Consider the following 14083-nt stretch of genomic DNA (forward strand, 5'->3'; position numbering starts at 1 on the left):
AAAAAAAAAAAAATAAATAAATAAAATAAATATATATATATATATATATATATATATATATATATATATATATATATATATATATATATATATATATATATATATATATATATATATATATATATAATACACACTTATACAGATATTGAACACAGCTCTCTTATTTCCTCTCATCAAAAATCAATCATTGATTTTGAAAAAGCTTCTAGTGAGACACAGACCGGCTCCAGAGATACAACTGTTTAATGAGACGGGTCTAAACCGGGTCAAAACCAGGATACTGTGGGGTCTGTTTCTCTGAACATCCGTCTGTATTATGCAGCTCTAATCTGAGTTATTTAGATGTTTATTTATTTTGTATTTTGTATTTTGGGACACTGGGATTGTAACCACAGCAACACTCTTATTTATTCTCTGATCACGCGCCGGCTCTATGTAAACCTTTAATGAGTTTATTTTCATAAATGTCTGATCCGTCTGTCCATTTCAACACAAGGTACTGTTCACCCTCTGAAGCATGTCTCCTGGATTTATGCTTGATTTACACCATTCAAAGTCAGGGAGGGCATCTGACACAGGGAGCGCATCACAGGAACATTTCAGAACATCTAAACTACAAAATTAGATGTTTTTATGCCATGGAAGAAATTATGATCCTTCAAAATGGCAGCCTTTACAATTTGTGTGTCAGATGCGCTTCCTGTTCTTCTCTTCTACACACTTGATTGTGGCTCTTGTAAACTTCTGGAGATGATTGTTCCAGTTCATTTCATGGTTAAACTTTAATTTCCAGAGCCATATCATTTTGGGTTCTCTCTTATTATTTGGATGTTGTTGACTTTTTCTTGTGAATAGATTTGTGAAGCAGATGTCAGTATTTTCTTAAGGAGCTGATGTTTTATACCACACTGTAAAAATTTAAATCAAACTCTAAATGAACTGTACACTGTGATCTGACGCACTGGAATAAACTGGAGTAGACACTCTGTTTGTGACTAATAATAACAATAATCATCATAATAATAATAGGCCTGTATCAGTATCATACAGAGGGGGGAGAGGAACCAAATACTGTACTCAGGTAAGAGCAACGTTACTTCAAAATAATAAGTATTTGGGAAAAGTACTGTCCAAGTAACTTCAAAGCTCAAAACACAAAACTGACCCTGTGGGCTCCATGTTTTAATGACCTCAAAAACAGACCTGTAGTTGTATTTTGTTCCATTCACACATGTTAACCCAGTGGTTCTTAACCTGGGTTCGATCGAACCCTAGGGGTTCGGCGGAGGTCAAGACACACACCCGTCTCATGATTCGCAGACTGCGAGCGTCTTTAGACGTTGGCCCAATTCAACAAATGCACCCTTTGATGTGTCCATCGAAGTACCTGCCCAACTTAAATGAGCCATTTAAACGGCATAAAAACATAAAACGACATAAAAACGAAGAAAAGGATCAGACTTTGCTGTGAAAATGACATGAGAGTGGCACTTGCCAAGGTGAAGCCCTGCATTTCTGAACTGGTCTCTCAAAGCCAACAGCAGAAGTCACTGATTTGCAGTAAATATTCATTATTATTCTAGCCTGATGGAAAATAGGTGATGGGTGTGTGTTGAAATGTTAAAAACAATAAATAGCATAAATACAATACGTTAATTATTGAAATACATAAGGTTAAAAATTAAAATAATTTCAGTGTGGTAGTATTAAAAAAGGTCGTCTTTGTGAAAAGGTATGTATGTAATTTGTTGAGTTCATGCATTGTATTGGTTTTACAGGTTTTACTTTGAACACAGTGATGTTAATGCACGGTTCATTTTGTGCACCAGTAAAACATATATATGTCTTGAATTTGAAATATATATATATATATATATATATATATATATATATATATATATATATATATATATAAATAATTAAAAAAATATATAAAATAGTATATTTTAAATTTTTATATATATATATATATATATATATATATATATATATATATATACACTTTTTTTTTTTTCCCCAATAATCAAGGGTTTGGTGAATGTGTATATGAAACTGGTGGGGTTCAGTACCTCCAACAAGGTTAAGAACCACTGTGTTAACCTTTTATAATTAGTCTGTCTACATCTCCAAATCAGATCACAAAGGGGAAAAGAGTGTTTTCTGTTTGAGAGAAGAACTCTAAATATGCAGGGTTTGTGTGTTAAACATGTGTGAATGAAACAAAACAGAACTCCAGGTCTGTTTGTGATGAGGAAACATTAGGTCAGAGGTCAGTGTAACATGGGCCTTTAACTTCACAGTTTCAAAATAATATCAATCAAAACTTCACAAATACTACGATTTCTTCGAAAAGCCCTTTTCCCGGTGATATTGTGTTTCAGCGCCACCTGGCGGGTAATGTAAAGACTGCGAAACGACTCACTCCGTGATTGTCTTACAGAGTTTATGTTATTTTAATAGATCCATGGTTTATATAAACAGTCTGTGGTTTGTCTAGAAAAGTCTGGTTCTGTCCGCTTCTCTTAGGGAGTCCACATAATACACTGTGTATAAATAGTGTATTCTACTGTATTCTAGTATCTCCTCTTTGTATATTCTATGGCCCACGCACGTGTCTCCTGTGACGTGAAGCCAAATGCTTTTCACACCTCAATGGTAGTTTTAATCATTTGATTTTTTACTTTTATTTTATTTTATTTAAATTGTAATTCATTCCTCCTCTCGCGTACGCCTGCTGCACGCGCTCAGCTGAGAGTCACGTGAGCTGCGTCATCATCATGGCGGCGTTGGAGCTGTGACAGACCGAAGAGCCGCTCACCTCCGCCGGACCGAAGCCTCCGCCGTCCGCAGCGCGCTCAAACACGGCCCCGTCTCTGCCCCGTCCCCCGGAGCTCCCGTCACCCCGGGACCGGCTCCAGGATGACGGCCTGAGAGCGGAGCCCGTGCCCGGACATGCTCCAGCCCGAGCCCCGGCCTCAGCCCCGGCCTCCTCACCACTCCTGCCCGCTGCCCGAGGCCCAGAGCCGCAGAACCAAAGCCATGTTCCTGTCCCGGGCTCTGGAGAAGATTCTGTCGGATAAAGAGTTGAAGCGGAGCCAGCACGGCCCGCTGCGCACCGCCTGCCAGGTGGCGTTAGGTACGACCCCCACAGACTGTTTATTGGTTTATATTTTAATATAAATCCAAAACTCGATGACTAAATAGTTTGTGATGTAGAGTGCGTTAGCTTAGCATTAGCCGGCCTTCAGATGACGTCTCCGTGGCTGTTTACACGTCTGTCTGAGGTCATTCCCGCGGGAAAACATCCTCACGCGGGCACAAAAATAAAACTTTATATTCTGAAACGTGCAAAGCTCAGAATGTGCCAGAGGTGCGGGGCTTTAAGGTCATTTTTAAAATGTCATTCACAAAAAACAGAGTAAAACTGACGTGTCAGGGCTGCCATCCAAACACGCGCCCGGGCGCAGGAGCTCAGACACGTCAGCCAAAACGTAAAGTACGTACACGATGACGTCATGATCCCGGGTTTGAGCTGAAACTGATCAGTACTGAACTCTAATACTATGGAAAGTCTACTCCTGTGTGTCAGATGCCCTCCCATACTCCTGTACCCGTGAGTGCCAGATGCCCTCCCATCCTCCTTTATCCCTGTGTGTGTCTGATGCCCACCCTTCCTCCTGTATCCTTGTGTGTCAGATGCCCTCCCCATATGCATAAATAAAGCATAAACATTTGAGAGAAGACGTCATTGATATAAGAGTAGTGTGTTTTCAGGACATATTTGCAGAGTCTAAAGTTCAGGAGGTTTTTAGATGTCGATCAAATACTTAGTTTGTATAAAAAAAAACCTCAAATAATTCCTGAGTTTGAGATTTGTTCAAAATATGATTTTGAATGAATTTGATTCTCCCTGATGCCCTACCCTCTTTCCCTCTCTCTCCCCTTTCCTTCTCTTCAGTCACACTGTCCTCCTCTCTTTTCTCTCCTCTTTCCCTCTCCTCTTTCTTTCTCTCTGATCACACTCTCTCATTATTCATGAAGTCCAGATGCTGACCAGGGTCGAGTTCTCAGGCATCTGACACACAGTGGGGGCATCTGACACACAGTGAGGGCATCTGACACACAGTGAGGGCATCTGACACACAGTGGGGGCATCTGACAAACAGTGGGGGCATCTGACAAACAGTGGGGGCATCTGACACACAGTGGGGGCATCTGACAAACAGTGGGGGCATCTGACAAACAGTGGGGGCATCTGACAAACAGTGGGGGCATCTGACACACAGTGGGGGCATCTGACACACAGTGGGGGCATCTGACACACAGTGGGGGCATCTGACACACAGTGGGGGCATCTGACACACAGGGAGGGCATCTGACACACAGGGAGGGCATCTGACATGCAGGAGGTTTAGTTACCCTGTTGTTAACTCTTGATAACCTTTCTTCTGATGTGTTTCAAATGTGTTTTTGTGTTTCAGATGAGATCAAAGCTGAGCTGGACAAACAAAAGTGAGTCACTTTAGAGTGAAATGTGCGGAGGCCATTTTAGATCCTCTGATTAAAGCCACACTGTGGAGTTTTTATTAATTCTGCACAGTAACAGGAAACAGGACAGATGTACTACTGACTTAAAGTCTCTGTCCCTGATTTTTACTGTTTTATAAACATGAAAAACCAAACTAGTCCATTTGAAACAGTGTGGTCCAAAGTGATTCCTCACTGATCTTATGCATCAGATTATCCTAATGACTCACCATGATGAGTTTATAAACACTTTATACAACTTTTACAGACCAGAGCGGAGTTTGCTGTTACTATAAGGCCAACTAGCATGATAACATGCACTTCATGATTCTCAAACAATAAACTAGTTGCAGAGAGAACATAGCTGACTTATTTTGACCTGAAGAGCTGCTTATACTTTTATACTACACGACTAGGGATGGGACGATATACGATAATATCGTTAATCGCGATAAATAAGGTCCGCAATTAATCGTTTGTGGCATTTTTTAATAATCGCGATCATCGCGCACGATTATAATCGCCTTTACGGCACCACACTGCCTCATGTTTCCAGTTCCAATACAGCGTTTAGATGTTAGTTCTGGTGTTTGCCCACTCTGACATAGCAATGACACTTGTAGCTTCTGTGCTTATCTCTGTCTGAACTATATTCTGTCAGATATCAACAATAAACAAAGTCTGATCCGTAACTCTCCACAGGAACGTACCAGCGCGCGCCTCACCCGTGCGCACAGATGAGACGCTAATGTTTGCACATCTTAGATTTTTACCTACAATAATGCAAACTGCAGAATAAAACAACACCTTTTAAACAATAGACAAATTAAGTCTAATTCATAAAGCTGAACACAATGTGCCAGAGCGCATGGTCCGAATGTGCACTATGTGCACAGAAGCAATGCTAACGATTATACACGATATATTTTACGTACAATTAAGTCAATAGCAGAATAAACCACGCTTACCGATCGAGAACAGCATCCAATCCATCAAAAAATAAGGTCCTTTACTCCTGAGTCCACTGTGGGATCTTGACTCTTTGCCATGAACCACTCCAGGTCAGAGATGCCTCTAGTTTAACTTGTACAAACATCCACAGTGTCCTCGATCACGTTCTCCCTTTGTTTTGTCCGTTTCGTCATGTTTAAAATGCAAAACAACAGTGCGTAAAATGCGCCATTATGCACACATTTCTGCATCCACTCGTTTCCCAATTCACCAAAGTGCCTTAATTAAAAAAAATTAAGTGTTTGTCGACGGGCACTTGCGTCACTTCCGGCGCAACAAGGACCGGTCCATTTCGACAACATGGCATTGAGGAGTACACATTTTCTTCCGGGTACGTCTGTTTATGGAAAACCATGGCATGTGATACATCATCCTGTCCCGCTGCTCTTTGGCTGTAAGGGGAAAACGTCACTAAATGTGTGTGATGTAATTGGTTGATTCTACAAGGGGAAGAGTGGGGCGTAAACTTTCAGTCATCTGTAGCACTGATTCGCTGTCTGCGGGCTCAGTAACCCACAACCCCCACCTTATTGGCCACCACTGGTGTCAATCACAAGCTAACACGTGTGTTTAGCACTGGGGAACAAAGTTGGCGCTGTCAGAAGTTTATTATGCCTGAAATCGACTAAAGAAAGACAAAGAAGTGACGGAGCAGATTTTATATTTGGAGTCCTGCAGCAGATTGGACATGGAGGATCTTATTTTGTGGACATAATTTCTTGACTGGATTATATTCTCTGGACCTTTACGGAACAAATGAGCCCAACTTTGTGTGAATATGTTGATGTTTGACAGAACCAGAGTGCTCAATGGTAAGTGAAGTCCAGATTCACACTTTGTGACTTTTCTGTAAAAACGTCTTTCCTGTCAGCACTCTGGTGATTGCAGGTGAAAATGGTTTGCATATCCAGAAAGACGAGCGCCGCAGCTTTCATTTGATGTTTGTGTGGGTGACGCAGAAGTGTATGTACATTGCTGTAAAGTTGTAAAGTAGGCCCGGGCCGTCGGAACGTTAACAGGTTAATAATTATCACGATAATATCGTTAATCGCGATTAATTTGGCCACGATAATCGTGAGTCTAAAATTTAATATCGTCCCATCCCTATACACGACTACGTAATATATGTGATTTGTGAGACACGTTTGACTCAAGCACATGGATCAGATCAGAGACTTTTACCACATGAAACTGTAGACACATCCAGGTGTTTCAGCTCTGATATTGATACTGACACTGACTCGACAGCTGTAAGAATCGGCCGACATCAACGACACCAGAAACTGAAAAGGCATTTATTTAATTTAAACTAAAATAAAACAGAACTGACCCAGATGTTCATGGAGCGGTTTATCTCTCAGGTAATGACAGAACAGCTTTGTGTAAATAAAAGTTCAAACATTCTGAGACTTTCTGGACCAAACACAACCTGTAAATATCTCATTACCTCAATGTCCATCATGATATGGACTGAACCGATACTTGAGCCGATACTCGATCATCAGATACTTGAGTGTCATTTCTATGAAAACACTTGGATTTAACATATATTTTTAAACTGGTTCATAAATTATCTGCTAATTTTATTATTAACATATGCCAAGGTGTCTGGGGGCAGATAACATGTTCTTAATAATCAGTTCAAATGTGTTTATTTTGTTCAAGTCTTGTTCTAAATCAGCTCATATCACTCTGCTCTTGTGATTAAAAAAAGACATTTGATAAGGACAGGACTGATGCAAAAATGTTCCTGTACATTACCCTTCAGCCTGGTTCAGACCACACCAGCCAAAAGAAAACCAGACACTAGTCAATACTAAAACTAGTATTGAAACTAGATACTTGACTGAGCAGGAATTGATCCTGAAAAAGTCCAGCTGACAGAAATGAGCCTTTCCTGAATATGTTTAGAATGATGTTGAACTGTATCTTTCACAAGTACAAGACACAGAGTAGTATATATGCCCATGGACCACAATGAAACATACTATACTATTACTTATACTATTACTTATACTATAGAACGTACTGGACATTGAGGGATATCGCAGATATAAGGGCACATGGGAATAGGACACAAAGTGATATCGGGATCAATATTGAGTCTGTTCCTTAGTATTGGAATAGATTTTGACATTTTAGCATCGTGACAACACTAGTTCAGCCTGTGTTGGCCTGTTTTAGTTTTATCCATTTATCCCACAGTTTGCCGCCTGCTGTTTGCTCACATAACCTGACTTTACACTCTTCCTGTGCAGAGATGGAACAGTGGTGCCCCCTAGAGCCAACTACATCGAGGCAGATAAATATGTGCTGCCATTTGAGCTTGCCTGTCAATCAAAGTCTCCACGCATCGTCAGCACCTCCCTCGACTGTCTACAGGTAAGTACTGCTACTGTTACTACTGCTATTGTTACTACTATTACTACTGCTACTACTGCGGTGCCCAATGGGAGCTGACATCGCCGTAAACGTCATCACAACAAAGCGCCGTGTGCTGTCGGTGCCCCCTATGGATAGCTGCACGTCACACTAGCGAGCAGCGTATTTTTTTTCGATTGTACCAAAATGACTACGTGACACTGCCGTATCCTATGAGTATCACTGATTAAGAAAATAAAACTGGAGAAGGAAGTGCGTACGTCACAGTGGGCGGGTACCGGTGGAGGTTAAATGGGGTAGATCAACAAAATGGTGTCTTGAACATAAGAGATTAAAGATTACTCAAACATTCCAAATACAACTTCAGAGGCTCAATGAAAAGAAACTACCAGAACATGGTTAAAGATCCGAACACAACAGTTTGAACAGCTTGAAACTGTTCAGACTGTTCAAACTGTTCGGTTTGAACAGGGCTGATTATGTTAAACCCTGACTGTGGAGCCTTTGCGGGGGAATACATGAGGCTGAGGTTGAGTCTTGACGCTGAGGCTAGTTAAAATGATTAAAATAGTCAAACTGGTTAAACTGGTTCCATTATCTGTTGTCATCGGGAGCAGGATTCCTTGGACACACCTGGAACATCGTGAACAAGACAAACTGGTTTAAACATGTGCTTATTCTAATATTACAGATATTATACAGTGAGAGCTGTGGTGACTGGAGCTCAGCGCACTCACTGATGCGATGTTGTTGAGCAACACACTTCCCCTCTGTCTGTGTGAATGCACCCGTTCTGTATATTGCAAAACTATTAGACAAATACATTATTTTAGTCTCGATACTTGATACTTATACCACGATGATAAAACACTCTTTCTTTAGACACGCGATGTGATGTGTGAACATGTGATGTTCCACATTAAATGTTATGCTTTGTGTTCTATTCTCATGTGTCCTTATATCCCTCGGTGATCCAGGTAGGTTCCATCATGGTCCATAGGTGTATACGTAAGTATATTATATTATTGTGAATTAAATTAATTAAAGCCATCTAAGGCATTACTGGATCCACAGAGTGAACGTGTTTAAACTGCTGTGTTTGTCCCACAGTCTGATCTTTAGAGTGACAGTGGGAGGAGCCTCTGTCACAAACTTGAAAAGAAAAACATGAAGAGGTTTTAGACATCATCCGTGTTTGAGTAATCTAGAGATCTCCCCTGGGCCCTATTCAAACCCTCCTTACGGTTAGCAGTATGAGACTGTACGAGGCTCCACCCACAAGCCTACATCACCCATGCTCCCACACGACATGATGCAAAACTGTACACAGCAAGTTATTACCTCACAGAAGGAAAATACTCTCTAATACCTCAGAAGTAAAATGCCTCCTTCTTTAATACCTCTTTAATGGTTTATATAACTCTTTTCTCTCTTGTTGTTTAACAGAAGTTGATTGCGTATGGACACATCACAGGAAATGCCCCCGACAGCAAAACTCCAGGAAAGAGGCTCATCGACCGCCTAGTGGAGACCATCTGCAACTGCTTCCAGGGCCCTCAGACAGACGAAGGAGTGCAGCTGCAGATTATAAAGGTCTGTGTGTAATTTGCGTGTTCTCCTTGTGTTTGTGGGGAGTTTGCGTGTTCTCCTTGTGTTTGTGGGGAGTTTGCGTGTTCTCCTTGTGTTTGTGGGGAGTTTGCGTGTTCTCTGTGTCTGTGTGGAATTTCCTCCGTCAACCCAAAATTTGCACAGTAGGTCAAATCCTCCAGCTGAGGTCCTGACCAAGGCTAGCTCAACAGACACTGAAGGATGGGTCAAATGCAGGTTTAACCCTGACACTGAAGGCTCAGTGGTTCAAACACCGCTCTGACCACTGTTCTTTGTCCTTGTGTCTTCAGGTAAGACTTTTTAGTATTGATACCTTCTCAAATGAAATCAATTAGAGGAGAGGAGAGATCACAGTGATCTCTCCTCTCCTGTCTCCTTTAGGCCCTGCTGACCACAGTGACCTCTCCTCTCCTGTCTCCTTTAGGCCCTGCTGACCACAGTGACCTCTCCTCTCTTGTCTCCTTTAGGCCCTGCTGACCACAGTGACCTCTCCACACATAGAGATCCATGAGGGCACGGTCCTGCTCACTGTTAGGACGTGTTATAACATTTATCTGGCCAGTCGTAACCTGATAAACCAGACCACAGCCAAAGCCACGCTCACACAGATGCTACATGTGATCTTCACCAGGATGGAACAGCAAGCCGTGAGTTTGACCAGAGACACATTAATGTCTGTGACCACTGGGCTCCTTAATATGTCTGTGACCACTGGGCGTGTCCACGAGAAACGAGCAGAGTTTAATGTCTGTCAGGACTTTAGTTTAGATAAATATTTAGCAGTTACATCTGATGTCGTCGGGCAGATTAACAAACCAGCTGCTGCGTTCCAAACAGGAAGTGATCCAATTCACTTTCTGTGTAAAAACTGTGGCCCCTCTCTCTGTAACTGCTGCTGTCAGACTCGTCATTTTGGTCTTAAAATGTTTGTAGTAATATGCTCTACATGATCCTGGGGTTTTCATTTCACTATTGTGTCTGTAAATCAAGATATGACCATTAATAACAGTCATTAATAACAGAACACTTCCCCTAGCATTAGCAACAGGTTTGATTTACATCGTTGCTAAGTGCCCGCTTCCTTCCTGCCTGGGAAGGGGTGTTATCTTTAGCAGCCTCGCTCCGGATTGCCTCTTTAGTTGCGGTTGAAATTCCAAATACGGAACTCGGTTCCAAATTGAACGTTATAACTGCTGGCGTCAATGAGCTTCATTTGGAGCTCAACACTGTGGGTCACACTCACAGTCAACTTCTTCATACAGTCTGTGGTGTGGACAAACTCATCATTTTGGGGCTAATATTGACAAAAGTGAATTTGTGGGTATTTTAGGGGTTTATCCTAAGAATCAAATTATATTTTTCCACCAGAAATGTGCCAAAACCCTGTAATCCCTTTGAATGTGCAAGTGTTAGCAGTGAATAGAAGTTAAATACTCCATCTTTGATATTTTTACTGTTTCAGGCTCTGGAGGTTCAGGAGCAGGAGAAGGAGCGGTTACGTCTGCCCCAGAATGCATCACCCGTCCCTGGGGAGAGGAGGTCTGTGTCCTCCCGCTCTGATGGGACCCCCACACCAGAGCCTCAGGACTCCCCCTCCCCTAAAGGGGACCTGAGTGCTGCTAACTCTACGGCTAATGCTACTGCTGAGGCTATGGCTGATGCTACAGCTAACCACTCAGACGACAGTAGTGCTAATGCTGCTAACTCTAACCCCAAACCCTCCGCTCCCCCCGAGCCTGAGCCTCAGGCCGTCCAAGAGGGGGTGACAAGCACACCTGCAGTGAACGGGCAGCAGGAAAACAGTGAGTCCATGAATGGAGAAGAGCGCCTCCCGACCACAAGCTCAGGTACAGCTCTGACATAAGAGGCCAAGATCATAAACATCTTTTATAATGTGTTTTTCCTTCTGTTTGTCATCTGTCAGACTCAGTGTTTGAGGATGAATCTGTGGACTCGTCTCTCCCTCCATCTGAGCAAGAGCAGAACAAACACACACCTGACTCTACAGGTGAGAGACACACTAGGGATGGGAGGATATTAAAATTTAGACATCGGCTAAAGTTTGTCAAACAACGTAGGATGGTGGTCTCGTAAATGTGCATGTAAGTTGCTGGTGTTTGCCCTCGGAGCCGTATGTTGTTTTTTTTTAGCAGACTCTGCAGATTTGTAGCTCATCACCTTGTTGGTCTTGTTTTTCAAACCCATAATAATTCCACACATCAGCCTTCACCTTCTTGAGTGGGAGGATATGTCATTGGGTTCCAGATCAAGCTGCCTGCCCACTAGCCATGACGGTAACTGAGGTGAAGAACCATTCTCAATTCAGAGTAGGCACAGACTCTAAAAAGTTTCACTTCAGTGATAGTGGGCCCCCTTGTGGACAAACACCAGATTGAAACCGGAAACGTGCCTGGTGCCGTAAAGGCGATTATAATCGTGTGCAATGATCACGATTATTAAATAATGCCACAAATGAAAAAACAAAAAATTGCAGACCTTTATCGGGATTAACTATATTAGACATGCAAAAGCATCTAATACGACAGGAGACTCGCGCATATACATACACACACACACACACCTCATTCAACAGGTGAGTTTTACCTCCTCCAGGCCGATTAAGAATCAGGTTTGTGGAGAGGCAAGCCCTCTCACAGTAAAGATGATAGTTTTTATGTTTTTCAGTGCAACACATCCAAAATGAAAATGCCCCATGTTTTAGTCCATTTAGTGATTAAATGGCTACACAGTGGGGGTTTATTTAAACATATGTAAGACTCTAACCCTCTTCTTTCTCCTCTTTCTGTCTCTCAGATCAGACCCAGGCTCCTCCTCCTCAACTCAGACTAGAACAGAATGGCTTCATCGAAGACCGCTCCTCTGTGTCCTCTGTAGACCTCCTGGTGAGTGTCACATACTATATATATATATATATATATATATATATATATATATATATATATATATATATATATATATATATATATATATATATATATATATATATATATATATATATATATATATATATATATATATATATATATCTCTAATATCTCACCCTCTGTGGGTGGTCTCATCCTTTGCTTGAGGGTTCTATGCAGTATCTTTGCTGTTCCTGGACTGAGATGTCTGATGTTTTTTTGGGATCTGCTTTAGCCACTCCTCCACTTTGGGGGTCACTGCCCCAAGTGCTATAATGACCACGGGCACCACTGATGCCTTCACCTTCCAGGCCTTCTCCAGCTCTTCTTTGAGCCCCTTGTATTTCTCTAGTTTCTCATGTTCCTTTTTCACTTGGTATTGCAATGTTCAACACAACGGCTTTGCTCTGTTGTTTTTCCACCACCACAATGTCCGGTTGGTCCATCACCATTCTGTCAGTCTGCATCTGAAAGTCCCACAGGATCTTGGCTTGATTATTTTCTCCACTACCTTTGGAGGTGTTTCCCACCTTGACCTTGGGGTCTCCAGTCCATACTCTGCACAGGTGTTTCTGTACACTATGACTCCACTTGGTTATGCCGCTCCATGCTTTAACTGCCAGCATCTTACACCCTGCAGTTATGTGCTGGATTGTCTCAGGGGCCTCGTTGCACAGTGTACACCTTGGTTCTTGTCTGGTGTGGTAGATCTGGGCCTCTGTCGTTCTGGTGCTCAAGGCCTGCTCCTGTGCAGCCAGGATGAGTGCCTCTGTGCTGTCCTTCAGACCAGCTCTCTCAAGCCATTTGTGAGATTTCTTGATGTCAGCCATTTCAGTTATGTTCCTTCCATGATGGTTCCTCCAGCACCTCTTCCTCTGCACTACAGTGCCTGAGACATTCGCTGAGCACATCGTCTGTTGGTGACTTGATGTACTTATGGATCTTGGATGTTTCATTCTGGACTGTGGCTCTCACACTCACTAGTCCTCGCCCTCCTTCCTTACAGCTTGCGTAGAGTCTCAGGGTGCTGGATTTGGGATGGAACCCTCCATGCATGGTTAGGAGCTTTCGGGTCTTATCATCTGTGGTCTGTATCTTCTCTTTTGGCCAGCTTATGATTCTTGCCGGGTACCTAATTACTGGCAGGGCGTAGCTGTTTATTGCCTGGGTCGTGTTCTTGCCATTGAGCTGACTCCTTAGGACTTGCCTTACTCATTGACCTATGTGGAACAGCAGTGGGGCTTGTGATTGGCTCCCGTGATATCTTTGCTGATGCCCTGCTCTCATGTACTGATCCATGTGCCCCCTATCTTAGCCGCGATGATGCTTGACATGAGCTTCCACGTTGTGGAGAGACAGGTTATTAGCCGATAGTTGGTAAGGACTGTACCCTTTGAAGGGTCCTTCTGGATGAGGATTGAACGCCCTTCGGTTAGCCATTCAGCTTGAGTCCCATCCCTTAGCAGCTGGTTCGTTTGTGCTGCCAGACGCTCATACCCAGTATGCCTGGATCATGTCAGAGCCTGGTGCAGTCCAGTTGTTGCTGCAAAGGGAGGTTCAACCAGTTATTAGGTTTAGGGGACAATTACTTTTTCACATGGGCCACATAAGTGCAGATGGCTTTTTTACCT

General features: G+C 42.6%; 1 protein-coding gene across 1 annotated transcript in view; it reads left to right on the forward strand.

Moving 5' to 3' along the window:
* Positions 1–2771: 2771 nt before the first annotated feature.
* arfgef2 (ADP-ribosylation factor guanine nucleotide-exchange factor 2 (brefeldin A-inhibited)) overlaps positions 2772–14083 on the forward strand; it is a 40358-nt gene continuing 29046 nt past the window's right edge. Inside the window, exons 1-8 of the mRNA XM_033968820.2 lie at positions 2772–3136; positions 4482–4512; positions 7797–7920; positions 9367–9513; positions 9996–10175; positions 10991–11375; positions 11453–11536; positions 12343–12431. Coding sequence (XP_033824711.1) covers positions 2953–3136; positions 4482–4512; positions 7797–7920; positions 9367–9513; positions 9996–10175; positions 10991–11375; positions 11453–11536; positions 12343–12431 — 1224 coding nt within the window. The 5' untranslated portion in view covers positions 2772–2952. The remainder of the gene's footprint in view (positions 3137–4481; positions 4513–7796; positions 7921–9366; positions 9514–9995; positions 10176–10990; positions 11376–11452; positions 11537–12342; positions 12432–14083) is intronic.

Source organism: Periophthalmus magnuspinnatus, chromosome 7 (genome assembly GCF_009829125.3).
Source record: "Periophthalmus magnuspinnatus isolate fPerMag1 chromosome 7, fPerMag1.2.pri, whole genome shotgun sequence".
Taxonomy (NCBI): Eukaryota; Metazoa; Chordata; class Actinopteri; order Gobiiformes; family Gobiidae; genus Periophthalmus; species Periophthalmus magnuspinnatus.